This window comes from Oncorhynchus clarkii, chromosome 1, assembly GCF_045791955.1.
Source record: "Oncorhynchus clarkii lewisi isolate Uvic-CL-2024 chromosome 1, UVic_Ocla_1.0, whole genome shotgun sequence".
NCBI classification, from domain to species: Eukaryota; Metazoa; Chordata; class Actinopteri; order Salmoniformes; family Salmonidae; genus Oncorhynchus; species Oncorhynchus clarkii.
The window spans coordinates 15031366-15059328 of NC_092147.1; the positions used below are offsets into that span (position 1 = coordinate 15031366).

The window sequence follows — 27963 nt, forward strand, 5'->3', positions numbered from 1 at the left end:
TTTACGCCAACGTAATTCGGGAGCCACGTGGGCTCTTTCAGAGAATCCCCCACCTCGCTCGCTAAGTATCAGTTTGTTTACGAGTGCCATGGAATTTCATTAGTTTTTGTATTACTGCGTATTTCTTCATACTGGGGTTGTCTGAGCCTATCAGAATATGGTAGGCCTATATGCAAGATCACTGTGAGCATCTTTATGAAAGTGTGTTTGATTGTATATACATTGTTCCATTACATATATTGTTCCATTACATTTTTTTACACAAAACTTTTTTTTATGGCAAAAATACAATTGTTGTAGTCAGAGGAGCTTGCAGAGGGGTAAATTGTTAACGTGCATCTTTGTTACCATAGCACCTGAACTCCCTCGTGGTAAATCAAATGCAACAATGTGTGGACGCATCTTGATTATACAATACATCAAATAAAATTGTACTTGTCGCGACCACCACATTTTGCAGATGTTATTACAGGTGCAGCGAAATGCTTATATCAAGATGCGTCCACATCCTGTTAAACCAGTGTAAATTACATTTTTTTTCTGAAAGACAAGTCATATATCTTCTAGAATGTGCCCGGATTTCTGTAGTGAACTCATAATATCTGGAACTTTCATCACCTGTACCAAGCAATCCTAGTTCCACCGTGTCTAATTTTATCGTAGTCACAGGATCAGTGTTTACAAGCTGTTAGTGGATCTTATCCAATCAATCTATTACGAAATCTCACCTCACAGACAGAATAAAGGTTAACTAGGGCTACTCCATTCGTCTCAATTATAATTTATTCCATCCATCTACAATGCATGAAAGTTTACTGTAGACTACATGCCTATCGATGATGAAGGATTATTATATTTTTGCTATATGTGCATTGGTTTATAGCATATGCCAACATGTACAAATCTATGTATCCTATAATCTTGAATAGATTGTAATTATATATTTATAGTTCCTATTCTATACAGTATGATGATGGTAAGAAATAACAGTAGTTTCTGACATTCAGAACGTTAACCATTAGTCGCCCCTCAGTGGACTCAGTGCTGCATCGCACCGAAACTGCAAGTGCTGCTCTGTGCTGCATCGCACCGAAACTGCAAATTGGAACACGTGGGTCGTTCCACTAATTAGGTGCCTTTTGAGTATTGTAACTTGGTGAAAAAAAACCTTTTATTTCACCAAAATGTTATATTCTGTCATAAAGAGCACATGTTGAACTTTGATAAATGACACGTATTCACATATCAAGAGGTTAAGTAAACAAATTACTATAGTAAGTGCCTATTAAGTGAAAAATAAAGTAACCGGGTTGACTTAATAACAGAGTTGACAACTTCATCTTAAATCAGCCATAACTCCCCTTGTGACAGGGGGAATGGAATCTTGTTATGTGCAACAGAGGGGCAATTGAATGCAAACGTACATGTTTTATTGATTTATTGTTTATTGTTAAAACATTTCTAGCCTGTCTATCTTTGGGTAACAGGGTTGATGTGTTATGCTCAACCCGCTAGGTTTAACCACAAACCCCAGAAAATGAATCACTAATCACATGAAATAAATTATAATCTTCAGAAATTACTTTGTCAAAGCCCCCTCCAAAATGGAAAATGTTGGGGTTAAGGGGGTTAAAATCTTCCTAGAAGTCACAGAGGATGCACAGAGGTACAAATCAAAATGCTGAATTTGGGCACTTTAGCAAGTCTTTATTCATATTAAAAATCATATTTATTGAATATTCCATGTGGTCTATATTAAAGGGCACATCATTAAATACAATAGGCTTTGTAATTAAAGGACATAAAAGGCACTCATTTTGTGGAACGAACCTTGTCACACTTTGCAAATCTTATTGTTCCCCCGTATGCCCCTTGCTGAAATGTTTCATGAGACCCAAACCAAGCTCTCACGTTTTACTACAAAAACCACATTAGTGCAGATTATGTAGATACTCTGCAGATTAAACCCATATGGATAAATATGGATCTTAGACAGTTAACTAATTTGCATAAATGTAATCACTTTTCAATAAATAAAGACTAACCCATGTTATTGTTCAACTTCAAGGAATACACATTTTAATTGTACTGCTCAAAACTCACAATGACAGTGCAATAACAGTGCTCTATCAGAAAGCCTTTTGTTCATTGAGGCTATACTAAAACGTAATTCTTCTTAGCGTGGAGCGCCACTTAGTCGTCAACTGAATAGCTACACTATCGAAGACTGATATTGAAAAAGCAGCTTACTCGAGCTGGAGTTTATATCAAGTGTGAAGATTGACTTGTTCCTTGGAGACAAGAACCCTAAGGTTCTTCGAGGAACTTTGAGGAGCTTAGAAGAACCATTGTTGAACCCCAATGTTTTTGAATGTACCACGATAAATTGAGACAAAAAACGATGCAATTACCCCCTAATAAAAATAGACCGGTCGGAATGGCTGCATAGTGATTCGAGCAAATATCAACTTTCCCCTTTCATCTGTTACTAGTGTTTCACACAGATGCCCTACGAGTCCCGGACCCAGAGATACTACTAATGATCAAGTAGCCTTAGCAATAACCCCTAGGCCTATTCGTCAAAAACATAATCAGCCAAAAACCAATCAAGAGAATGATTAACTGTTACAAAGTGGTCAATACATGACATGTTGATCATGAGGAGATAATCTGTTTTATGCTATCTATTATAATGATTAGAGGTAGTATCGATAGCCTACTGTAGCCTTTGGGGACTAGTGGGCTACAATTTGATTTAATTAAAACTGCGCAATTCACAGTTCAAGATTAGCCTTTCCAATCTCTTTCCAATTTACGATAGGCCTATCAAACCTGAACTGCACCAGGTCTACTGCTGTTATCAAGTTGCGGTTGATCATTGTCCCCATAGTCTATTTGATTATATTAATTTAGTGTGAAATGCTAGATTCCCAAATCGAAACCAGGCACTGAACATTGTCCCCAAAAGGTTAAGGGGGGGGGGGGGGGGGGTTCTTGCAGGAACCTAACTGCCCAACTGAAACATTTGGTTTTGAATTTGAAAGGACAGCACGGTAGTTAAAACATGTACCCCAAAAGGTTATTCGAGGATCCAATAATTTTAAAAAGTTTTTCGAAGAATTTATAGGGGTTCTCCCACTGTTTCAATTTGAAGAACCCCTAAAGGATACTCGATTAACATTTTATTTTTAGAGTGTAGGCCTGCAGCAGGCAATACACACGTCTCACATTCTTCACCTTATTGGAATGCATGGAAAGACGCCATGGGAAGCTCACTGCGGTTTCGAACCTACGGTAATTCGTATATTAGGGCTAAGTGCTGTTGACTAGCCTATTGGCATGTCAACTGTCTCCTCGGTGGACCCCCACTGTCCAGTAAATTAAGTAGGACAGCTCACAGACACGATATAGTTCGCCTTGACACTTTCCCCGGTTTAAGATGGTAATTGTGAGCGGCGCATACTAAGACAGAATGAAATACCTTGGTCTAATGGAATGCTTTGAATTGAATGGGTGGATGCGGCTAGAGGATATGGATGGAGGAGGGTAGGGAACATGCATGGTCTCATTTTGGCTGTAGCCTATAGGCTATCTAGCATAGTGGCCCGATGTGTTACTTTCATGACTTTGAGTAGGCCTACTCCAGTTAATAGCCAAGAAAGCCATAACCAAAAGCAATCTGTTATAGCATTTGGGTTATACGCTATATTGCTGCTATATAAAGGTTTTAGAATTTGCTCATTCTGATTCTACCATATGGTAGCCTATTTTGCATCCGGGTGGAGAATAATTTACTATACTGTCATAATAATGTGAACGGTATGTTGCGGTTCCACAAGGGGCGCCATTGCAACCATTAATTCAAAGCCATTTAAGAACTACACTTCCCAGAATGCATTGTATCATACACATGGTGCGCTGCAGCTTTTGACACACTCGCGGGAATTTAATGTAATCAATGCTTTGGTTTCTACATTTGAAACAACTTACAATAAGTCAATACGTGTGTTTCATTCATCTTAACAGTTATGGCTGAATGTCCAGCAAGTGTTGTATTGCGAAGTGAAGGAGTCGAGGTAAGGGTTTTATAGCATAGCTAGCAAGCTATCTCCCTTCACCAAGATGATGATGAGGCTAGCTAACGTTAGCCACTGATAAAGTTGACGGCTAGCCGTGCCACCGTCAACTGCTAGCTAGCTAGGTACTTTCTTATTAAATTAGCATTGATTTTAGTTTCTGTTTTGATGTAGAATAAAGGGTATGTGGTTTACTGACAACTCGGCACTGGTAAAGGCCTATAACGAAGCCCTTCAAACATTTCGGGTAAAGTTTGACAAGTATACTAGTGGGTGGATAAGCTCCTTCGATGGTGGTTGGAATGTCTTGAAACCCAAAACAATACATGAATATCAACCTAATGACTCTCATTTGTTTCATTCATCCTTCAGAGCTCAAACATCGAAAAAGAGAGTGGGGAGAAGCTTCTCCCCAATCTACAGAAACTGTTTGAGTCAGAACTGTCTGAATCTTGTGTGCCAAGTCTGGAAACAGTTGACCCAAGGGCAAACTCAAAGGTAGTCAATAGATGGAATACAAATGTTTTTGGTGTGTGTAGGCTTGAAGCTTTTCCTCATGATTTTTGTTCTCTGATTCTCTTAATGCTATGTGGTCAGATGGCCCCTTCTAAGTCACAAGATATACTCCTTGTGAACTGATGATGGGGACATTGGTGGGCATGTGTTAAAACCCGAAAACAACTAGGCCTCGTGTGAATGTCTCCATATCTTCATCAGTAGAACAATGATCCAATAAGAAATCCTGAATAATTTCCTTTGTCTTTGTTTCATCCTTTAGAGCTGTAATGATGAACAAGAAACTGTCTGAATCGTAACTGTTAGGCTATATGGAATAATAAGATTTGTGGCATGTGGTCAGAGGATGGTCCTTTCCATGTCATGAAATTGACCCCTTATGAACTGATGATGAGATAGATGTCCTCAAACCAAAACAATTAACATGAATGTCTTAATCGGAAGAACAATTTTCCAATACTGAATCCTGAATAATCTCCTTTCATCTTTATCCTTCAGAGCGATGAAAAGGAGAGCGATGAGAAGCTTGCAGACAATCCACAGAAACTCTCTGAATCTTGTGTGCCAAGTAAGGGACCGTTTGACCCAAAGGCAAAGTTAAAGGTAATCAGTTAGTCTATAGATGGAAGACTGACATTTTTGTGGTGTATAAAGCTTGAATCTTTTTCTTAATGCGCTTTCTATCTGTGATTCTTTGAGCAGTGGGAGATAGGGTCCCACTGCAAGGCTGTGTGGTCACAGGATGGGCGGGTTTATCCTGCCACCCTGGTCTGGTTGGAGGGGGAGCGCTGCAAGGTGAAGTTTGACAACTATGGAAACGAGGAAGAGATGGACCTGATCGCCGTGCTACCTGAAGCTGCTGACCAGCCCCGGAAGGAGAAACGGGTGAGCCATAGGCAATGGTGTTGCACGGTATACTGAAACTAGAACATGATAAACATTTTGTCACTAGAATTTGTATTACTTTCGGAACTTCTGTCAAATGTGTGTCACCTGGTCTACTGATTGAGAGAGGATCAGGTCTGTTCCCTTATTTTTATTTTATTTTTTATTTCACCTTTATTTAACCAGGTAGGCAAGTTGAGAACAAGTTCTCATTTACAATTGCGACCTGGCCAAGATAAAGCAAAGCAGTTCGACACATACAACGACACAGAGTTACACATGGAGTAAAACAAACATACAGTCAATAATACAGTATAAACAAGTCTATATACAATGTGAGCAAATGAGGTGAGATAAGGGAGGTAAAGGCAAAAAGGCCATGGTGGCAAAGTAGATACAATATAGCAAGTAAAACACTGGAATGGTAGATTTGCAATGGGAGAATTTGCAAAGTAGAAATAAAAATAATGGGGGTGCAAAGCAGCAAAATAAATAAATAAATTAAATACAGTAGGGAAAGAGGTAGTTGTTTGGGCTAAATTATAGGTGGGCTATGTAATGGTGCAGTAATCTGTGAGCTGCTCTGACAGTTGGTGCTTAAAGCTAGTGAGGGAGATAAGTGTTTCCAGTTTCAGAGATTTTTGTAGTTCGTTCCAGTCATTGGCAGCAGAGAACTGGAAGGAGAGGCGGCCAAAGAAAGAATTGGTTTTGGGGGTGACTAGAGAGATATACCTGCTGGAGCGTGTGCTACAGGTGGGAGATGCAATGGTGACCAGCGAGCTGAGATAAGGGGGGACTTTACCTAGCAGGGTCTTGTAGATGACATGGAGCCAGTGGGTTTGGCGACGAGTATGAAGCGAGGGCCAGCCAACGAGAGCGTACAGGTCGCAATGGTGGGTAGTATATGGGGCTTTGGTGACAAAACGGATTGCACTGTGATAGACTGCATCCAATTTGTTGAGTAGGGTATTGGAGGCTATTTTGTAAATGACATCGCCAAAGTCGAGGATTGGTAGGATGGTCAGTTTTACAAGGGTATGTTTGGCAGCATGAGTGAAGGATGCTTTGTTGTGAAATAGGAAGCCAATTCTAGATTTAACTTTGGATTGGAGATGTTTGATATGGGTCTGAAAGGAGAGTTTACAGTCTAACCAGACACCTAAGTATTTGTACTTGTCCACGTATTCTAAGTCGGAGCCGTCCAGAGTAGTAATGTTGGACAGGCGGGTAGGTACAGGTAGCGATCGGTTGAAGAGCATGCATTTAGTTTTACTTGTATTTAAGAGCAATTGGAGGCCACGGAAGGAGAGTTGTATGGCATTGAAGCTTGCCTGGAGGGTTGTTAACACAGTGTCCAAAGAAGGGCCAGAAGTATACAGAATGGTGTCGTCTGCGTAGAGGTGGATCAGAGACTCACCAGCAGCAAGAGCGACCTCATTGATGTATACAGAGAAGAGAGTCGGTCCAAGAATTGAACCCTGTGGCACCCCCATAGAGACTGCCAGAGGTCCGGACAGCAGACCCTCCGATTTGACACACTGAACTCTATCAGAGAAGTAGTTGGTGAACCAGGCGAGGCAATCATTTGAGAAACCAAGGCTGTCGAGTCTGCCGATGAGGATGTGGTGATTGACAGAGTCGAAAGCCTTGGCCAGATCAATGAATACGGCTGCACAGTAATGTTTCTTATCGATGGCGGTTAAGATATCATTTAGGACCTCGAGCGTGGCTAAAAGTGCACCCATGACCAGCTCTGAAACCAGATTGCATAGCAGAGAAGGTATGGTGAGATTCGAAATGGTCGGTAATCTGTTTGTTGACTTGGCTTTCGAAGACCTTAGAAAGGCATGGTAGGATAGATATAGGTCTGTAGCAGTTTGGGTCAAGAGTGTCACCCCCTTTGAAGAGGGGGATGACCGCAGCTGCTTTCCAATCTTTGGGAATCTCAGACGACACGAAAGAGAGGTTGAACAGGCTAGTAATAGGGGTGGCAACAATTTTGGCAGATAATTTTAGAAAGAAAGGGTCCAGATTGTCTAGCCCGGCTGATTTGTAGGGGTCCAGATTTTGCAGCTCATTCAGAACATCAGCTGAGCAGATTTGGGAGAAGGAGAAATGGGGAAGGCTTGGGCGAGTTGTTGTGGGGGGTGCAGTGCTGTTGACCGGGGTAGGAGTAGCCAGGTGGAAAGCATGGCCAGCCGTAGAAAAATGCTTATTGAAATTCTCAATTATGGTGGATTTATCAGTGGTGACAATGTTTCCTATCTTCAGTGCAGTGGGCAGCTGGGAGGAGGGGTTCTTATTCTCCATGGACTTTACAGTGTCCCAGAACTTTTTTGAGTTAGTATTGCAGGAAGCAAATTTCTGCTTGAAAAAGCTAGCATTGGCTTTTCTAACTGCCTGTGTATAATGGTTTCTAGCTTCCCTGAACAGCTGCATATCACGGGGGCTGTTCGATGCTAATGCAGAACGCCATAGGATGTTGTTTTGTTGGTTAAGGGCAGTCAGGTCTGGGGAGAACCAAGGGCTATATCTATTCCTGGTTCTACATTTCTTGAATGGGGCATGTTTATTTAAGATGGTTAGGAAGGCATTTTTTAAAAATATCCAGGCATCCTCTACTGACGGGATGAGATCAATATCCTTCCAGGATATCCCGGCCAGGTCGATTAGAAAGGCCTGCTCGCTGAAGTGTTTCAGGGAGCGTTTTACAGTGATGAGTGGAGGTCGTTTGACCGCTGACCCATTACGGATGCAGGCAATGAGGCAGTGATCGCTGAGATCTTGGTTGAAAACAGCAGAGGTGTGTTTAGAGGGCAAGTTGGTTAGGATGATATCTATGAGGGTGCCCGTGTTTAAGGCTTTGGGGAGGTACCTGGTAGGTTCATTGATAATTTGTGTGAGGTTGAGGGCATCAAGTTTAGATTGTAGGATGGCTGGGGTGTTAAGCATGTTCCAATTTAGGTCGCCTAGCAGCACAAGCTCTGAAGATAGATGGGGGGCAATCAGTTCACATATGGTGTCCAGAGCACAGCTGGGGGCAGAGGGTGGTCTATAGCAGGCGGCAACGGTGAGAGACTTGTTTTTAGAGAGGTGGATTTTTAAAAGTAGAAGTTCAAATTGTTTGGGTACAGACCTGGATAGTAGGACAGAACTCTGCAGGCTATCTTTGCAGTAGATTGCAACACCGCCCCCTTTGGCAGTTCTATCTTGTCTGAAAATGTTGTAGTTTGGAATTAAAATGTCTGAATTTTTGGTGGTCTTCCTAAGCCAGGATTCAGACACAGCTAGAACATCCGGGTTGGCAGAGTGTGCTAAAGCAGTGAATAGAACAAACTTAGGGAGGAGGCTTCTAATGTTAACATGCATGAAACCAAGGCTATTACGGTTACAGAAGTCGTCAAAAGAGAGCGCCTGGGGAATAGGAGTGGAGCTAGGCACTGCAGGGCCTGGATTCACCTCTACATCGCCAGATGAACAGAGTAGGAGTAGAATAAGGGTGCGGCTAAAAGCAATAAGAATTGGTCGTTTAGAACGTCTGGAACAGAGAGTAAAAGGAGGTTTCTGGGGGCGATAAAATAGCATCAAGGTATAATGTACAGACAAAGGTAAGGTAGGATGTGAATACAGTGGAGGTAAACCTAGGTATTGAGTGATGAAGAGAGAGATATTGTCTCTAGAAACATCATTGAAACCAGGAGATGTCATTGCATGTGTGGGTGGTGGAACTAATAGGTTGGATAAGGTATAATGAGCAGGACTAGAGGCTCTACAGTGAAATAAGCCAATAAACACTAACCAGAACAGCAATGGACAAGGCATATTGACATGAAGGAGAGGCATGCTCAGTCGAGTGATCAAAAGGGTCCAGTGAGTGGAGAGGTTGGTTGGGGGTCACGGCGATTTAGACAGCTAAATCGGTAGCAAGCTAGCATAGGAGCAAGCTAGCATAAGATGGAGGTCTGTTATTAGCCAACTCTTGCGTTCCGTCAGTAGATTAGTGGGTTTCCGTGTGGTAGAGGGGATGAATCCAAATCACACAACAACAACAAAAATAAAAACAATAGATATAGGTATAGAGGCCCAAGAAGAAAAAAAAATAAAATAAAAATTGTCCGATTGTCTATTCAGATAGCAGCCGATAAGATAGCCATGGGCGCCCAGATGGGCGCCCAGGCAACGTTGCGCCGGAGGAGCCAGCCGGACAGTTCCCTCGGGTAGACAATAGATCGAGAGCACCGTGCCTGCTCCACTTACTCATGGCTAGCTCTAGCCTGACATGCGGAACCACTTATGCTGCACAAAAGTTAACACATTTGAATAATAATACATGGCACGTAGACATTTTGAAACCACTATTTACTGTTCCCAAAACAATGTCCATTACAGGCTAGAACACTACAGTGCAAGAAGATACCGGTAGCATCCAGCTTTGTAGGCTACCTTTCCTTGCTAGCTTACACTGAAGCCAACATCAATTCACTACCCTAGTCCCTTGTTTGGGATAATATGCAAACCACAATGCAAAATATTGCTGATTGTCACCAAAAACTGTATTCATTAACTTTGTCTCTCCCAGTCAAGAACATCTTTGCCCTAGCCTCAAACTGACTTAGTGTGTGAATGACATCATGGGTCTTAAAGAGACAGTGCACACTTTTATAAAATAAGTGATTGCTTCTTCTATGCAAATGTTGTTGATCAGAACAATAACAAAAGTCCCAAAAGGAAGGTAAACAGATTATATTTCATCTGTAGCCTCATAAAATCAGCCAAAACAAGATTGATAACTCAATGCATGCACACACTCATTGAGTATGCATTCACCTGTATTGTGAATAGGTCTAGGCTACATCTTGATTTACCTAGTATAACAACAGAGATTTACCATTATAATAAATTATTACCATTATGTAGTTTGATGAGTAAAAAACAAAGTTAAATTGATAAATGGATACATTCCAAAGTAAAAAAACAAATAGGCCTAGCATGAACGTCTCCATGTTTTCATCAGAAGAACAATGGTCCAATAACAAATCCTGAATTATTTCCTTTGTCTTTGTTTCATTCTTTAGAGCTGTAATGATGAAAAAGAGAGGGATGAGAAGCATGGAGACAACCCACCGAAACTGTCTGAATCAAAACTGTTAGGCTATTTGGAAGAATACGATTTGTGGGATATGGTCCCTTCCATGTCAAGAAATGTACCCCTTGTGAATTGATGGGAGAGATGTCCTCAAACCAAAAACAAATAACATGAATGTCTTAATCCGAAGAACAATTTTCCAACATTGAATCCTGAGTAATCTCCTTTGTTTTATCTTTATCTTTCAGAGCGATGAAAAGGAGAGCGATGAGAAGCTTGCAGACAATCCACAGAAACGTTTTTATTTATTTAACCTTTATTTAACCAGGAAGGGCTCATTGAGATTAAAATCTCTTTTTCAATAGCGCCCTGGCCAAGATGGACAGCACCAAGTCATTACAAAAAAATTACAGACAGACAACATGAAAAACTACTAGTAATCTAGTAAAAACCATTGAATTCACAAGAGTATAAAACAGCAAATTAAAAACATTGACAGGTCAGGGAATCAGCCTCAAAATCCTTCATCAGTGATTTAAAAACACCAATCGGGACAAGTTCTTCCAGTTTAAAAGTATTTTGGAAGGTGTTCCAAGACGATGGCGCAGAGTACATAAAAGCCCTTTTACCAAATTCAGTTGGGACATTTGGAACAGTTAGCAGGATAAAGTCCAGCGAATGAAGAGAGTACCCACCACATTTCTGAAAAATAAAAATGCACAAATAAAAAGGTAGTAAACCTAGAGAAGGCCAGCCAACCCTGGTATACAAAGTGCAGTGGCGCATAAGGGTTTTGCAGTTTAAAATAAATCTCAAAGTGCCATGGTAAAGCGTGTCAATTGATCTCAAACACATTCATATATAAAATATCCCAATAGTCTAGTAAAAGCATAAATGTAGTTGATACTAGCCTCCTTCTGGCTTCAAAAGAAAAGTAGGCCTTATTCCTAAAATAAAATCCCAATTTCAGCCTCAATTTTTTTGTAAATTGTTGAATATGCAATTTAAAAGAGAGGCCATCATTAATTAAAATTCCAAGATATTTATATGAGGTTACAACCTCAATCTCCTTGCCCTGGCAGGTAGTAAGTAATAGGTGAAAGGTTTAGAGGTCTATTTCTTGCATTAGAAAACACCATTAGTTTAGTTTTGTCAGAATTGAGGATAAGCTTCAATTGACACAAGGTATGTTGAACAGTATAAAAAGCAGTTTGCATGTTCTGGAAAGCTTTTGTAAGAGACGAGGCACAACAGTAAATAACAGTATCATCAGCATAAAAATGAAGTTGTGCATTTTGGACATTTGGGTCTAAATAATTTATATAAATTGTGAATAAGAGAGGACCAAGTACAGAGCCTTGGGGCACACCATTCAAGACAGACAATTTAACAGACATAAGCCCATCAAATTGAGTGCACTGAGTTCTATCAGACAGATAATCTGATATCAACTTTGGAGGGGACAATTACATGAAATGTTCTCAAGAGCAATTCCTGAGGGGGACACCAAAAGTAGTGCTGTAACACAGCCTACGTTGTAATATGTTAAATGTAGTGTAACGACCCTGGGTTTATAAGCGCGGAAATCGACCCTGCCGCATGAGCATGCTTTTGCGGCACAGTCGATAGCGCGCCGGACCTCGGGCTAGAAGGTCGAGGGTTCGAGACCTACTCCCTGCTGTTTCATTACATTGGTGTCAGAAGTGGGATCGGACCTTGCATCCACGACAGTGCGTGTGCTTGGCCGGTGAGAGCGTTCCTGTAAGACGTAGAGCCGCAAGCTAGCGCGAGGACGCGCTCTTTGAAAGAACCATAATCACTACTACTGGATAATTGATAGGTACAGTAGTTAACTGAATGGTTGTCCCAACTTGTTCAAATGTTTAAATCATTATAATACTACTACTACTACTAATAGTTATAGCACTGTTCCATATCAGTCCAGTATGTACCTGGTTAAATAAAGATGAAATAAAACATTCAAAAACTTCCCTGGCGACAATTTAGCTTTTGCAACGAGACCATTAAATATATTTAACGAGGGTGTAGTTCTGTTCAGTTTATCGCTAACCTTATCACAGGGACTTTGAAGCACTACAGCTGCATGCTGATTTTGGAATAAACCGAAGATAGCAAAGATTCCATCTAGCTAGCTTGATAGTCAATGTTTGCTTTAGTTTGCGCGCTAGCTCTGCAAATTCAGCTAGTGTGTGAACCCTGCCAACATAAAAAAAAAAAAACATTGATATGGAGCGATTGACTGGATTAACCTCACGTCAGTTACGTGCATTGAGTGCCTTTCGGACAGTAGATACGAACCCTCTATTACCTTGCCAGCTAAAGAACTGGCAGTGGATCAAACCATTGTGAGGCAAAGGGCGGGGGGGTCGCAATCTTTTGAAATGTAAAAACGCGCTATTAAGTGTCTATAATCAGCACAAGTACTTTCATTGCGTATTATTAATATTATTGAAATTACATAGTTATGTTTACAGTGATATATTGGGGGGAACAAATCATATTTTTCCCAGGATGGGGGGGTCGTGTCCCCCCCGTCCCCCCTGGGATTTCTGCCTATGAGTTAGCAAACCATGCAACCGCATGCTCCGAAAGACCTACACTCGACAATCTCTGCCTTAGTATAGCATGATCAACTGTATCAAAAGCCTTAGAGAGATCAATAAAAAGTGAGACACAGTGCTGTTTTTTGTCAATGGCTTCAGTGATATCATTTAAAACCTTCATGGCTGCTGTAATTGTGCTATGCTTCTTCCTGAAGCCCGATTGGTACATTGATAAAATAGAGTTAGTAAATAAAAACTATTTTAGCTGTTCACTTACAAGGGTTTCAAGTATTTTCACCAGGGGTGACAGCTTTGAGATTGGCCTATAATTATTTAAAAGTTGAAACTCTCAGAAACAGATGTGCCAAATAAGGGACCGGTTGACCCAAAGGAAAACTCAAAAGTAATCAGTTAGACTATACGGGAGAGAGATTTTTGGGATGTGGTCAGCGGATGGCCTCTTCCAAGTCATGAGATTCACTCTTGTGAATTGATGAAGGGAGGAATATCTTAAAACCACCTTTTCCCCTTATGGTGTGTATGTATGGCATTGTGTACCAGGTGTGGATGCTGGGTTCCCGGTGCCGTGCTGTGTACTCAGAGGATGGCCTGGTCTACCCAGCGGTGCTGGTGTGGATGAGAGGGGAACGCTGCCGGGTGAAGTTTGAAGGCTACGGGAACGAGGAGGAGCTGGAGCTGAGCACCCTGCTATCGCCAGATGACCTGGGACGACACTGTGGAAGAGCTACTGCCAAGGTGCAACAAGGGGTCAAACTTCACTTGAACCCTCATTTATGTGGCCTTTATGACAGACTCCAGATGGTTCAAGTAAAGTTTGATGGTAAGAGGTTTCAAACTTTAAAGATGCAGTATGCAGAAATCATTCCGCCATTTCCTGGTTGCTAAAAGACAAATAGTTTGCCTTGTTTCAGTTTGTGACAAAACAAGGAAGTATAGTGTAGCAAATCATTGTACCATCTAAACCATCGTGAAATATATTTTCCAATAAACAAAAATAAAGTATTTTCAGCTGTCTGAAGCTGGCGTACAAAAACTAAAGTAAAATACGCAACAACAAAAAAACATAAGAACGGGAAGCATTGAAATAGTGGATATAGAACAGATCTACGGCTTCTTAGAATTGCTTTCAATGAGAATGACATATCTATGACACATTTCTATGTACATTTTGTCTGGTTACCTGAAAACTTCCATATTGAAGCACTGCGTGGGTCAGCCCAGTAAGGCAAGTTTCTCACTCCTAGGCTGTGGAAGGGTTCAGGTCCACTAGTAACAACAGCGCAGACTGGAAGAAGGATAGAGAGTGGAGGACACCTCAACAAGAGGGACAAGAGGAGCCTTCCTCACCTCAACCACCTGAGTTTCCTCCAGTGAGTCTGGGTGCTATTCTCTCTTTGAGGACGTCTGGAATACATTGTTGACACGTGGTTATGCTTTACTGATGTCTGATGTTTACAGATAAGGACGTTTGCATTGAAATATGTCAGACTTGTCCACTATGGCATGTTCCAAACTACACATTGTGATATTTGTATGTTTCTCTCTGTGGTGTTTCAGGGAAAAGGCTTTAACCTTGGCAATGAGCAGGGGAATAAGAAGAAGCCAAGTAGTCGGAAAGAGGAACCAAATGGCCGGAGTCGGGAACCAAATGATCACCCGTTTCGTTTTTTTCCTCCAGTGCCACCGCCCAATGGGTCTTTGGTGAGGCTGTTTGCTGTGTGTGTGTGTTTCTTACCTAAATGTCTATCTTCAACCTGTGTGAGATTGGCTACCTCAAGCCTGTACATCCAGCAAGAGTAATATTATTTAATGTCTGTGATATGTTGTGTTTAAAAATAAGAGATCTTCAAAGTTTGTATGAGTATTTTTAATGCTGGTGTAATAATGTATAATGGTATATTCTACTCCAGGACTTCCTGTCACTCCTGCCTCCTCCTCCACCTCCACCGTGTGTATGGCCCCCCCGAGCAGGGCTGGTGGATGCTGGCGATGGGCTAGGCTCGTCCGTTACAGACTTATCCAGCATGCTGCTCTCCTGGTACCTGTGTGGCTACCACACTGGCTGCTACATGGTTAGCAAGAGCCTCTTCCATTTCTAGACCATTTGTTCCTATTGACGGAAACGCTGCTATGTTCATAGGTTCTATTGCCGTGTTCAAAACAACTCGGAAATCTCTGACTTCAGAGGAACTATGAAAAATAAAATAAATAAATGAGCTCCGACTGGGGAAAAATCGATTTTAACGGTCATCCAACTCGGAATTCCAACTTGGGCCTCTTTCTAGAGCTCCGACCTGAATATCACTGATGACGTGATTTGACCTCATATTTTTCCTGTTGTTTTGAACGCGGCAACTATCAATGTCAATACTCCCCATTTAACATTTCAGAGTCTCATATGGGATATGACGTCCACCTTAAAATCTCCTTCAATCTCTTATCAGATCATGATTTAATTACTACTAAAGGAAACTGATTTCGTAATGATATATGGAACGTTACGTTTTGGTACTTAGGCAATGCAGCAGACAGCGGCAAGTCACAAGAGGGCTCATAAAGAGAAACGGGCAGAGGAATAAGGTAAAGTGATCTTTCATGTGGTTTCAATTCCAATTCACTGTAACTCAACTGCTTTATCAAAGGATAATTGTAATATTTTAATTGGAGAAAGTGGGATAGCTCTAACGTATATCGATCTATAGCAATTGATTATAACTGTAGGTCTATTTTGGAACTTACAGAAGTAAAGGCCTACATTTTGCAGTCACTGAAGATTGTAGACTGAATAAATATCTTATGATGATATATATTAGTACCTACGATACAAGCCTGAGGATTCTACAGGTAGGCTATGTACTATTAAGTGCTCATAACTGTCTTCCTGCCTTTTCCCTTTCAGGTTGGTTTAAGACCCTAGAATGGGGAAGAAGACGAAAAGAGCTGTTCTCATGAAACAGGTCGAGTTCCAAAGACTGAATGTTCTTGTACTACACAGAGGTAGTCCAGTTGGGGCTCTGTGTCTGATGCATTGCAGTTGTCAGTTTTTTTTCTTACTGAAGATGGGTGTCGTGACCAGAAGATGATTGTGGATAGGGGTATGGTGTTAAGGGTACGGTGACCCTAGCTCATCAAGCTGTTAACTCAGCACTTCCAAGAGGCTTTTTGGGAGGATATTTTTACTTTAACGTTTTTGGCACTTTATTATTTATTTTTTTACTGTTGGAAAAAGCTTTTCAAATGTTTTTTTTTGGGGGGGGGGGGGGAATAAAATAATGGCACAGCTAGTTTATGGTCAAGTGGAGAAAAAAAATGAATGAATTGTTAATCCTGCTTATTTTAAGTTCATTTTGGGAGTTTATTTTATTACTGTACATTTGAAATATTTTTGGATTCTTTTTTTAAATGTTATTTTTCAAGAAAACATTTATTCAACCAAATCGCATGCCTTTGCATTTCTTATACATGTTTTATGTAGATAAAATGTAATGGTTGAAAATGATTGCAAATGTAATATCGGACTGTAGGTTTTTGGATGTCTCAAAAACATCTCCTCACCTTTAACCCTGAGCTTCACCACATGGTTTTCTTCAGCACATAAGAACTATAGTGTCAATATTAGACCAAATAATTAAACCATGTTTCTCGGAAATGTCTATTGAGTAGGGAGAAGTAAAATGTTTATACTTTATAACACACAGGTTTAGCATGCCGTTTTTCAGTTGCATCAAGTATATATGTGCAGCCTAAATGCAGAAAATGTGGTTAAAATGATTTGAATCTGAAATCAAACAAACCCTCACCAGTCACCATAAAATATATATTTTGTATTGTCTATCTCTGTGGGTGACGCAGTGTTCTGAGTATGACACTGGGTCAATTGGAACAAACCTTGGGTCAAGGATGAGGTTATGCCCACAAGAGGAGATGGGAAGCAGACCTGGTTTGACGTAGATGGTCAAAAGATCAGATGACACGTAGGACCCTCAAAATAGCAGTGATTTAGAATCTATTGGGAATTTGAATACTGAAGTTAAGATACAGGCAGTTTTTTGGTAAAGGGTCCTTAGCAGTAAAGCTGTGAGATTTCTATGGATTTGGTCTAGGATGCACAATAGCTGCTAATATTGCCAACAACTCAAAATGTGCTGTTGTGATTTTCACAGCCTATGTGTTCTTAATAAAGAACATTGAAGCCTCCTTAATCCTTATTTTGCCAGACAAAATGCCTGAGTTCAGTTCGTTATGTTCCCCTTTAAAAATAGAGTGTACACGTGCTTATACTTTTGCTATTTGAACACATTTGCCCGGAAATGTTACATGTCAAATAATTCGATAATTTCAGTGTTATGAATATTGCAGCAGATGATGTCAAAGCAACGTATAAAACCTTGGTCCAGGTTGCCTGCCAGCCAGAATACTAGCCTAGACCTACTGATTCGCCTGCTTTGCTATCAACTTCCAATCAGGTTCCGCGCGTTTCAGCACCATGGTCGGCAGCCTTCTCCTCATCCTCTGCGCTACCTGCTCGGTGTTGGTGGTGCTGGCCAGCTCCCACGACTTTCTGGAAACACGCTCCCCTGAAGACCCCATAAAGACACAAGAAGAACAAGAATTGGTGAGATAAAAACATACTCGTTATTCGCAAAAAAATAAAATAATTTTAAGGGTTTTATATAGGCCCACCAATAGGGTTCTAAAAGGTACATTGCTCAATAACTTGAGGGGTATATCAATTCACACATCATGCGCACATTGATTGCTCAAATGGACGCTAATACACACCTCATAATGGTGAAACTTAGATTGGCGGTATGTTTATAGTCTGCCATTGCAGACAGAGAATACATATGAACATGTCAAACTAAACATGTTTCTTCTACTCTATAGTTTGAAGCTTTACAAGAGGTTCTTGAAAAACTACAGAGTAAGCAGATGCCGGCCTATGAGAAGAAGTTGGGTTGGGTTCCCATGGTAAGGAATAGTTTTAGGATTGACTTAATTAAAATGGAATTGTTTTGTAGAAACTTGGTAAGACATATGTCTGAACATGGACATTTTTATATTTTGCGTGACCATAATTCTGTGTGTTATTTTAAAGTAGGCTCCAGTCGACCAATCTACAGCAAAAATAAATGTAGGCTGTATGTTCTGTGTTGACAGTGTGATGCTGATGCGGGTCAGCAATGTGCAGTTCGCAAAGGTGCAAGAATTGGGAAGTTGTGCGAGTGTCCACGGGGAACATCTTGCAACTTCTCCATCCTCAAATGCTTTTAGGGAATCGAGGATGACAGCTACCATCGGGATGACTCAATGTTGTATGAGGACAAATAGTGTATTCTCAAATCTTGCTGTTTTAGATATGTAAATGTGTAAGAATGGAATAAACATAACTTTTTTGAAGACTTCTGAAGACTTCCTGCTTGAACGGATTTTTTTGTAGGGAGTAATGCAACAATGATATGTCACATCTCTGCATTGAAATTGGAGACATGAGAAGTAACTGGCTCCACAGGGGCAACAGACATTTCGAGAAGCAACAGATTTTCATTGGAGAAAGGGAAACCACCTGAGTAACAACTGATAATAATGAATATGATAATTGGAACAGATGATCTCAAAGCGAGTATAACATCTTGGTCCAGGTTGTCAATAATAATGAATAATGATATTAATTATATTGTATAACAGCGTATTATCCTATAATAATTAGGTTACCATAATAATCGTAATAGGCCTTAATATGAGATTTTTGGCAAACTATTTGAGACTTTATTTCCGATTTATGTTTAGAGAATATACTTGAATATGAGTTTATTTACTGTAGTTACGGTACCCTTATCCCTGACCACAGGGATCCGATTGGTCTGGAAAGTGTCAATCTACAGAGTTTCCGCCCTATACATAAAGTAGGGGCGTCTCTGTATGGCATTATTTGCCAAACTTTTCAACATGGCGACACAACAAACTGAAGAGGTGGAAGCAATGGAAAATGTGAGCCGAACTTTGCATCCTGGCTTCAGCAACGACAAGTATTCTCTGCTTGTCATTGTCGGTGAACATAGTCGGACTGGACTTGTGGACTACGTGGTTGCAGAGATAGAGAGAGGTAATGTGGCCCATTTTATGTCTGTCGAATTATGAATTAGCGCCTGCCCGCGGTTTCTTCTGTCCTGACTTGGCTCGAGCTATAGCTCGGTTAGCACAGGTGACATTGTCTAGGCGCATATTGTACTGTACTACTCAACCTTTAAGTATACGTCGTCAACCAATGGTTCTAACTAATTGCAAATCAACGCACAAATCGGCGAATTGGTAATTGACTTTGAAATATCACACTAGTCTCGTGAATGTATGCAATATTTCCTCGACAAAGCAGGGGCGTCATGCATTCCCAAAATCTGAGGGGGCACAAAGTGTGAGGATGGTTGGGTTGAGGGTCAGGGTATGTCTGAAGGGGGGCTAGGCTAGGTCTCCAACAGCTGAAATGGCTTTTTCCTGCAATTTACAGCCATAATCCATGAGGTGTGGAAACACTTTGTTGCATTTATAGATTCAGTCTTGTTGCTTTGTCTGCATGCTATGCCTTGCTTGTCCTATGTTGCTCTGTGTGTACTCACTGCTCATTGATTGTCTGTATTTTAATTGTTTTTAATAACCTGCCCAGAGACTGCGGTTGAAAATGACTAGCACTTTTACTGAAACGTTGATTAATGTGCACTGTAACTGTAAAAATAGAATTAAGCATTATGATTGTGTTTATTTTGTCAAAAAGGTATATTTTCCTGCAACTCAAAGCATCTCTCGAGCGGTCTGTATCCTTTGACAGGTGTTTCTTATTTTTCTTTTTTTTTTTACAAAAAAATGCTTCTCTGTGTGTCTGCTAAAATCTGGGTCAGATATTAAAAGGAATGCGAGCCTTAGAGTGCGTTCTTAAATTGTTTTACTATTAAATTGTTGCGAGCAGCACAGTTAGTTACCAATGCTCCAGGTAACGAAACAGCCTAACCTGCTCTGCTCTGCTAGGGAAAGTAAAATGGTCAGAGTGAGGTGTTCTCTCATTTGTTTCTGGAAATAGCTAGCAAGCTAGCCAACTTTAGCCATTTGGCTTGGATGCTTGACTGTCGTTGTGAGATAAGAACACTCAGATCAAACCTACTTCTCGGCCAGATCGTCCAGTGTGCGCTCTGAGAGCGTAACACTCTAAATTTACGAACGGACAATCCAACAACACTCCTAATTTACGAATGCCCAGAGTGCACTCTGAGCACACAATGGCACTCCAGAATGAATTTATGAACTCATCCTTATTCAGTATTTTTTTAAATGATATTATTGCTTGCTTTTCTAAAGTCTACTAAATTTGCCAGAAGGCATGCCAACTAAGATGGTTAGACAATCTAGCTACTTTAACTTGATTGATAGCTTGAAATTGCTTCTTGGTAGCTAGGTTGAGGTTGGAAGGTTGGGAACCTATCTGGGCTAGGTAAAGGCAACTTCATAAAATTGCTAGGTGGCTTGTAGTGTTACAGATATAAATATTTTTAAACGGGACAAATCTGAGGGGGCACTTGCCCCCTATGGGCGCTACACCTCTGTGACCAAGTACATAATCAAATATGATGCCACATGGAACCCTGTTTTCAGCAGACAGAAAATGGAAAGATGAGGGGGAGATGGAAGCCAGTAAGGGATAACAACAAAGATTTTGGATCTACTAGAGATGGTTAGCAGTGGGCCCCTGCATTGTGTGTTAGTGTAAGATCACAAAACAAAATTGACTTAACACCATGGTATAGCTGAATGAATCATATTAACTAAATGTAAATATTAGGCTATTAGCATACACATCTAGCTAGTTATGCTGAGGTCATCGTCTTGTACAGACAAGCCTTACCAGCCACACTGCAGATCACTCTTTTATCCCATGGCAGCAATCCCACCGAAGAGAGGAGGATACAGATGTTGAGCCCTATCTAAGGAGAATAACAGCTTTTGCCTCAGTTTCTAAGGACATTGCAAAATGGTGTGATGTTTGTTAACTAGACTTAACATATTGAGCAGGGGAAGATACTTTTTTAGATCACATTAGTCTAGGTTTTACTATTGCGCAGTGTTTATCTTGCTTGGATGTTGTATCTTCCTCATCCCTTTAAGACAACTTGTTTTAGAGAGGTTTATCTTGGCTTGTGTTTTTAATGACGTCTGTCCGGTTCAAAGATGCCACTGTGCTGGACTTCTGGAGGATTCTCACTGGGAAGAACTCCACTGCGCACTGACTGCTTCAGGGTCAACACATCATTGTAAAGGTTTTGCCTTTCGAGACCACTCAAGACCTCAGGGTCCTCTGGTCTAACACAAAATCATCAGGGTCATCGTCAGGTGAATGCACCAAGCAACACAGAAAGGGAGTGCTTTTTTTCTCGAGCTTCCAAGTGTTTTTTTTTTTTTATAATTTTTTTCTCCAAAGGGAGTTTTCTTGCTGTTTGTTTTAGTTTAGTTACGAACATGCAACCTTACACGGAACCCACAACGGCTGCGCGCGAGAGCCATTGTGCATACATTTATTTTGTCCCCCCACACCAAAAGCGATCACTGCACGCAGGTTAAAATATCAAAACAAACCCTGAACCAATTATATTAATTTGGGTACAGGTCAAAAAGCATAGCAAATTTGTCCTATTTAGCTAGCTTTCTGTTGCTAGCTAATTTGTCCTGGGATATAAACATTGAGTTGTAATTTTACCTGAAATGCACAAGGTCCTCTACTCCACCAATTAATCCATACACAAAACGGGTCAACCGAATCGTTTCTAGCCATCCCTCTTCCTTCCAGACTTTTTCTTTTGCGATTGGCAAGTTTCATTGATTAGGTACATTACTGCCATTGACCTCGTTTCTTTCAGTCACCCACGTGGGTATAACCAATGAGGAGATGGCACTTGGGTACCTGCTTCTATAAACCAGGAGAGGCAGGACTTGCAGCGCGATCTGCGTCAGAAATAGAACTGATCTATTTTAGCCCTTGGCAACGCAGACGCTCGTTGGCAGTGCGAGCAGTGTGGGTGCAATAATTGAATAACACAGATTTCTACATTTTATTTTGCAATGCTCGCACATGCGACGCGTGCGGTCAGCCTGTTAGCATTTGTCATAGTGTTGCATTATTAGCTTTGACTAGTAGACACAGTTTGTAGTAAGCTTTAACCACTCCAATGCTAGCTTGTATCACTAACACATCACTACAAGCCTCTTGCTTGTAGTTTAGTATCTTTTGCACTCATGCTTCAGTGAATAGCAGAAAATTATATTCCCAAATGTCAACATCCTGATTTGTGTGTCACCCCTGTGTAGCGTTAGAGTTAATGGAAGTATATGAGTTTTCCATCGCATTGGGCTACTTGGAAAATAAGTAACAAATCAAATGGGGATTTGATTTCCATGCTTTTTGCATAGGCTTTAAGACTCTGCTGCTACATTTAGCATGTTCTCGTTCTAATAGTTTCCCCATGCTCACCAACATTACTTGATTCCCATCAGTTCATGCAAGTTGGTGACTTGAGTACCATTACAGGAATTGACTACAAATGTCAATGAATAGTTTTGTGCTATAATTGTCTTGTCGTTCCATGTGATGGAATGGTGAAGTCTCTCTGACTCCCAGCTCTGGGCTTGTAGAAGCCAGAAAGCCTGAGAGCCCAGCCCACACTGCAGAGCATAAATAATGCAGCCCATTTACTTCAGCTTGGATTCACCAGAGTGGAAGTGTCTTCTTCGGCAGGATGTACATGTTGTTTCCTCCGCCACACTTTTAGTGTTGGGCTATTCAGAGTTAGTTATCACCGTCCAGACAGACTCCATCAACCCTACAGTCCAGAGGTGAGAAAGTGCTACCCATAATACCCTGGATTGCTTGCTAGGAGAGTGTGGTCCTTAAATGCAGGCGTTAGGTAAATTGTCAGTCACATTCAATGTTGTCAGCCATTTGTGACTAGTTTCAGGAAACTAGGTGTACGTCCCGGGTCACTACTTCACAGAAGATACTTTTATTATATCAAAATGTGTTTTTTGGCAGAAATGCCTTCTGGAAGATGTGAACTTTAATGTGTCTTAATAACAGACTTGTATGCCATCTATAAATATGAATAAAATTGTTAAATTACGAGCCAAGTTGGTTTAGCCACAGAAAAAGGCAGCAACCTTCCCGCTAGCCATGAATAGCTGAGATCATTTTTGGGCTGGATATGCTGAAAGTTGAGTTCGGATTGGTCTTCCAAATTGCATGCTTCTGTCTATTTGAGCTGGTCAGTATGTGTAGGTAATAATTTTCATTTCAAGTTAAAGGGTAGTGTTATCTAGCTAGCTAACATTAGCTGTCTAGCTAGCTAGCTAACGTTACGTGTATCATATTATTTGTATGTCGGAGCCATTTGCTTTGCTAGTTATAGCCTAATGTTAGCTAGCTAACGTTAAACCTGGTTGGTTAGCTACCTGCAGATTCATGCAGGGTAGTAACGTCATGAGTTGGGATTATGGTTAATTGTTTAGCTAGCTAGCAACACATCTTCAAGTATCAATTTCAATAGAATGTCACTGCGACAACGGTTGATAGACTTAGCTGGTAAATTTGCTCTGGCTATCTACTCCGATTTCAGAGCACTCTCGTCTGTGTGCCAGAGCACAGAATAACTGACGAATTCCCGAAAGCTCAACACCCGTTGAATATGGCCAATGTCTGTCAGTAAACGTTGGCAAAAAAAAGCGTAAATTGTTGCCAGCAGCACAGTTGCAGTCACCAACACTATGGATAACTTAACAGCTTAACCAGCTCTGTAGGTCGAGTAAAATGGTCTGAGCTGTTCTCTCATTTGTCTGGAAGTAGTTAGTAAGCTAGCCAACATTAGCATGTTAGCTTGGGTGCTTGACTGTTGTTGTTGTTAGGACAGGACTCTCAGATCAACCCTAAAAGAGATGGGTGGGGCTAAAACTTAAGAGGGTGTGAACAATGTTGAATTGCTGTAGACGAAGAGCTCTCCAGTAGCTACCAAAATATTCAAAGGCCATTTTCTCAAAAGTGAGGTTACAAGTTGATCAACTTTCAAAGCAGAATTCTTTCCCATTGTTCTTCAAATGCAGTGTATGATATACCATTTTGTAGCTCTGTGTCTCTGCTTTTATTCAATGTAAAAAACACACATTTTAAATGTTGCTTCATAAGATCAAATCAAGGTGGTCGGTCACATATCTGGTTCAGCTTGGGCTGGCGTAGGGTATTGGGGACAATGCTGCTGTGTGTGTGATTGTCCAAAACCTAGACTTAGGCTGCGATTTGTTGAGCTTGTACCACATAAGGAGACTGACTGGGTGTGTAAAGTTCAGTCCTTTTGAATGTTTGTTCATGGTAACGGCTGAAGTGAGTTTTGGCAGTCGGTCATTTACAGTGCCTTCAGAAAGAATTCACACCCCTTGCCTTTTTCATATTTTGTTGTTGCAGCCTGCATTTAAAATTGATTAAATTGACTGTGTCACTGATGTACACACAATACCCCATGTCAAAGTGGAGTTATGTTTATAGACATTTTTACAAATCAATGAAAAGCTGAAATGTCTTGTGTCAATAAGTATTTAACCCTTTTTTGTTATGGCAAGCCTAAATAAGTTAACGTGCTTAACTTCTTGACGCTACCCATCCCTTAAGCGGGATAATTGTCATCAGCAACCGCTGAATAGCATAGCGCCACAGTCAAATAACATTCCCAAAAAATATTCATATTCATGAAATCACAAGTGCAATATTGCAAAACACAGCTTAGCCTTTTGTTAATCCACCCATCTCAGATTTTGAAATTATGCTTTACAGCGAAAGCAATCCAAGCATTTGTAAGTTTATCGATAGCATAGAAAAACATTATGTACACTAAGCATTAAGTAGCTAGGTCACGAAAATCAGAAAAGCAATCAAATTAATCGTTTACCTTTGATCTTTGGATGTTTTCACTCACGAGACTCCCAGTTACACAACAAATGTTCCTTTTGTTCCATAAAGATTATTTTTTATATTCAAATACCTCCGTTTGTTTGTCGCGTTATGTTCAGAAATCCACAGGAAAGAGCGGTCACGACAACGCAGACAAATTCCAAATAATATCCATAATGTCCACAGAAACATGTCAAACATTTTTTATAATCAATCCTCAGATTGTTTTAAAAATATATATTCGATAATATATCAACCGTGAGTGTAGGTTTTTCAATAGGACCGGGAGAAACAATGGCCGCTTTACTCACTCTGAGTGCCCCCACCTATCCACTTATGCAATGTGATATTTTTCACTCATTTTTCAAAATAAAAGCCTGAAACTATGTCTAAAGACTGACACCTTAGGGAAGCCATAGAAAAATGAATCTGGTTGATATCCCTTTAAATGGAGGATAGGCATACATAGGAACAGAGGTTTCAAAATAAGAGGCACTTCCAGATTGGATTTTCCTCAGGTTTTCGCCTGCAATATCAGTTCTGTTATACTCACAGCCAATATTTGGACAGTTTGGAAACTTTAGAGTGTTTTCTATCCTAATCTGACAATTCTATGCATATTCTAGTTTCTGGGGCTGAGAAATAGGCGGTTTCAAATGGGTACGTTTTTTTTAGCCAAAAACGAAAATACTGCCCCCTACACGCAAAAGGTTAAGTCAGATAAGTTGCATGGACTCACTCTGTGTGCAATACTAGTGTTTAACATGATTTTTGAATGACTACCACGTACGTATCTGTACCCCATACATACACAATCATCTGTAAGGTCCCTCTGTCAAGCAGTGAATTTTAAGCACATATTGATGCACAAATACCAGAGAGGTTTTCCAATTGTGCGCAAAGAAGGGAACCTATTGGTAGATTAAAATAAAAAAAAATAAAAAAAAACATGACATTGAATATCCCTTTCAGCATGGTGCGGTTATTAATTACACTTTGGATGGTGTGTCAATACACTCAGTCATTAAAAACATATAGGCGCCCTTCATAACTCATTTGCCGGAAAGGAAGGAAACCATTAAGGGATTTCACCATGAGGGCAATGGTGATTTTAAAACAGTTCAACTTTAATGGCTGTGATAGAACTGAGTATGAATCAACAACATTGTAGTTACTTCACAATACTAACCTAAATTACAGAGTGAAAAGGAAGCCTGTACAGAATACAAATATTCCAAAACCTGCATCTTGTTTGCACAAAAGTAATATTGCAACACATTTTTGTCCTAAATACAAAGTGTTATGTTTGGTGTAAATCCAACACATCACTGCGTACCACTTCATATTTTCAAGCATTGTGGTGGCTGCGTCATGTTACTGGTATGCTTGTCATCTGCAAGAGCCTGGGACTTTTGTTTTTTAGGATAAAAAAGAAACAAAATATAGCTAAGCACAGGCAAAATCCTAGAGGAAAACTTGGTTCAATCTACTTTCCAACAGACACACTGGAAGACAAATTCACAGGCCAAATATAAAACTCAGCAAAAAAAGAAATGACCTCACTGTCAACTGCATTATTTTCAGCTAACTTTAACATGTGTAAATATTTGTACGAACATAAGATACAACAACTGAGACATAAACTGAACAAGTTTCATAGACATGCGACTAACAGAAAGCTGCATTAAATACTGCAGTGCATCTCCTCACAGACTGCACCCGATTTGTCAGTTCGTGCTGTGAGATGTTACCCCACTCTTCCACCAAGGCACCTGCATGTTGACAGATATTTCTGGGGGGAATGGCTTTAGCCCTCACCCTCCGATCGAATAGGTCCCAGATGTGCTCAATTGGATTGAGATCCGGGCTCTTCGCTGGCCATGGCGGAACACTGACATTCCTGTCTTGCAGGAAATCACGCACAGAATGAGCAGTATGGCTGGTGGCATTGTCATGCTGGAGGGTCATGTCAGGATGAGCATGCAGGAAGGGTACCACATGAGGGAGGAGGATGTCTTCCCTGTAACGCACAGCGTTGAGATTGCCTGCAATGACAACACGCTCAGTCCGATGATGCTGTGACACAACGCCCAAGAACATGACTTACCCTTCACCTCCAAATCGATCCTGCTCCAGAGTACAGGCCTAGGTGTAACACTCATTCCTTCGACGATGAATGAAAATCCGACCCTCACCCCTGGTGAGACAAAACTGCAACTCGTCGGTGAAGAGCACTTTTTGCTAGTCCTATTTGTGCCCATAGGCGACGTTGTTGCCTGTGATGTCTGGTTAGGACCTGCCTTACAACAGGCATACAAGCGCTCAGTCCAGCCTCTCTCAGCCTATTGCGGACAGTCTGAGCACTGATGGAGGGATTGTGCATTCCTGATGTAACTTGGGAAGTTGTTGTTGCCATCCTGTACCTGTCCCGCAGGTGTTCGAATGTACCGATCCTGTGCAGCTGTTGTTACATGTGGTCTGCCACTGCGAGGACGATCAGCTGTCCGTCCTGTCTCCCTGTAGCGCTGTCTTGGGCTTCTCACAGTACGGACATTGCAATTTATTGCTCTGGCCACATCTGCAGTCCTCATGCCTCCTTGCAGCATGCCTGTTCACGCAGATGAGCAGGGACCCTGGGCATCTTTGGTGTTTTTCAGAGTCAGTAGAAAGGCCTCTTCTAGTGTCCTAAGTTTTCATAACTGTGACCTTAATTGCCTACTGTCTGTAAGCTGTTAGTGTCTTAACTACTGTTCCACAGGTGCATGTTCATTAATTGATTATGGTTCATTGAACAACCATGGGAGACAGTGTTTAAACCCTTTACAATGAAGATCTGTGAAG

General features: G+C 40.9%; 3 protein-coding genes across 5 annotated transcripts in view; all 3 read left to right on the forward strand.

Annotated features, from left to right (window-relative positions):
- Positions 1 to 70: 70 nt before the first annotated feature.
- On the forward strand, positions 71 to 17345 carry LOC139368050 (survival motor neuron protein-like). Of its 3 annotated transcripts, XM_071106625.1 has the most exons (10): positions 3890 to 4076; positions 4449 to 4574; positions 5091 to 5195; positions 5295 to 5477; positions 13689 to 13883; positions 14393 to 14518; positions 14706 to 14849; positions 15059 to 15220; positions 15665 to 15728; positions 16048 to 17345. In XM_071106625.1, the coding sequence occupies exons 1-9, from the start codon at positions 4029 to 4031 to the stop codon at positions 15725 to 15727; spliced, it is 1152 nt and encodes a 383-aa protein (XP_070962726.1). In that variant the 5' UTR covers positions 3890 to 4028; the 3' UTR covers position 15728; positions 16048 to 17345. The 3 variants fall into 3 exon arrangements, with proteins under 3 accessions (XP_070962890.1, XP_070962726.1, XP_070962806.1); XM_071106789.1 differs by lacking the exons at positions 3890 to 4076; positions 4449 to 4574 and adding an exon at positions 71 to 160 and having other exon boundaries at positions 16048 to 16801; XM_071106705.1 differs by lacking the exon at positions 4449 to 4574 and having other exon boundaries at positions 3928 to 4076; positions 16048 to 16801.
- Positions 17346 to 17491: 146 nt separating this feature from the next.
- On the forward strand, positions 17492 to 18470 carry LOC139368219 (cocaine- and amphetamine-regulated transcript 1). The gene is made up of 3 exons (XM_071106921.1): positions 17492 to 17763; positions 18036 to 18119; positions 18309 to 18470. Exons 1-3 carry the CDS (start codon positions 17635 to 17637, stop codon positions 18420 to 18422), a joined length of 327 nt encoding a protein of 108 aa, XP_070963022.1. The 5' UTR covers positions 17492 to 17634; the 3' UTR covers positions 18423 to 18470.
- A 611-nt stretch (positions 18471 to 19081) lies between these two features.
- The window catches only part of LOC139368279 (microtubule-associated protein 1S-like), a 50620-nt gene continuing 41738 nt past the window's right edge, over positions 19082 to 27963 (forward strand). The window contains exon 1 of the mRNA XM_071107049.1: positions 19082 to 19254. Coding sequence (XP_070963150.1) covers positions 19098 to 19254 — 157 coding nt within the window. The 5' untranslated portion in view covers positions 19082 to 19097. The remainder of the gene's footprint in view (positions 19255 to 27963) is intronic.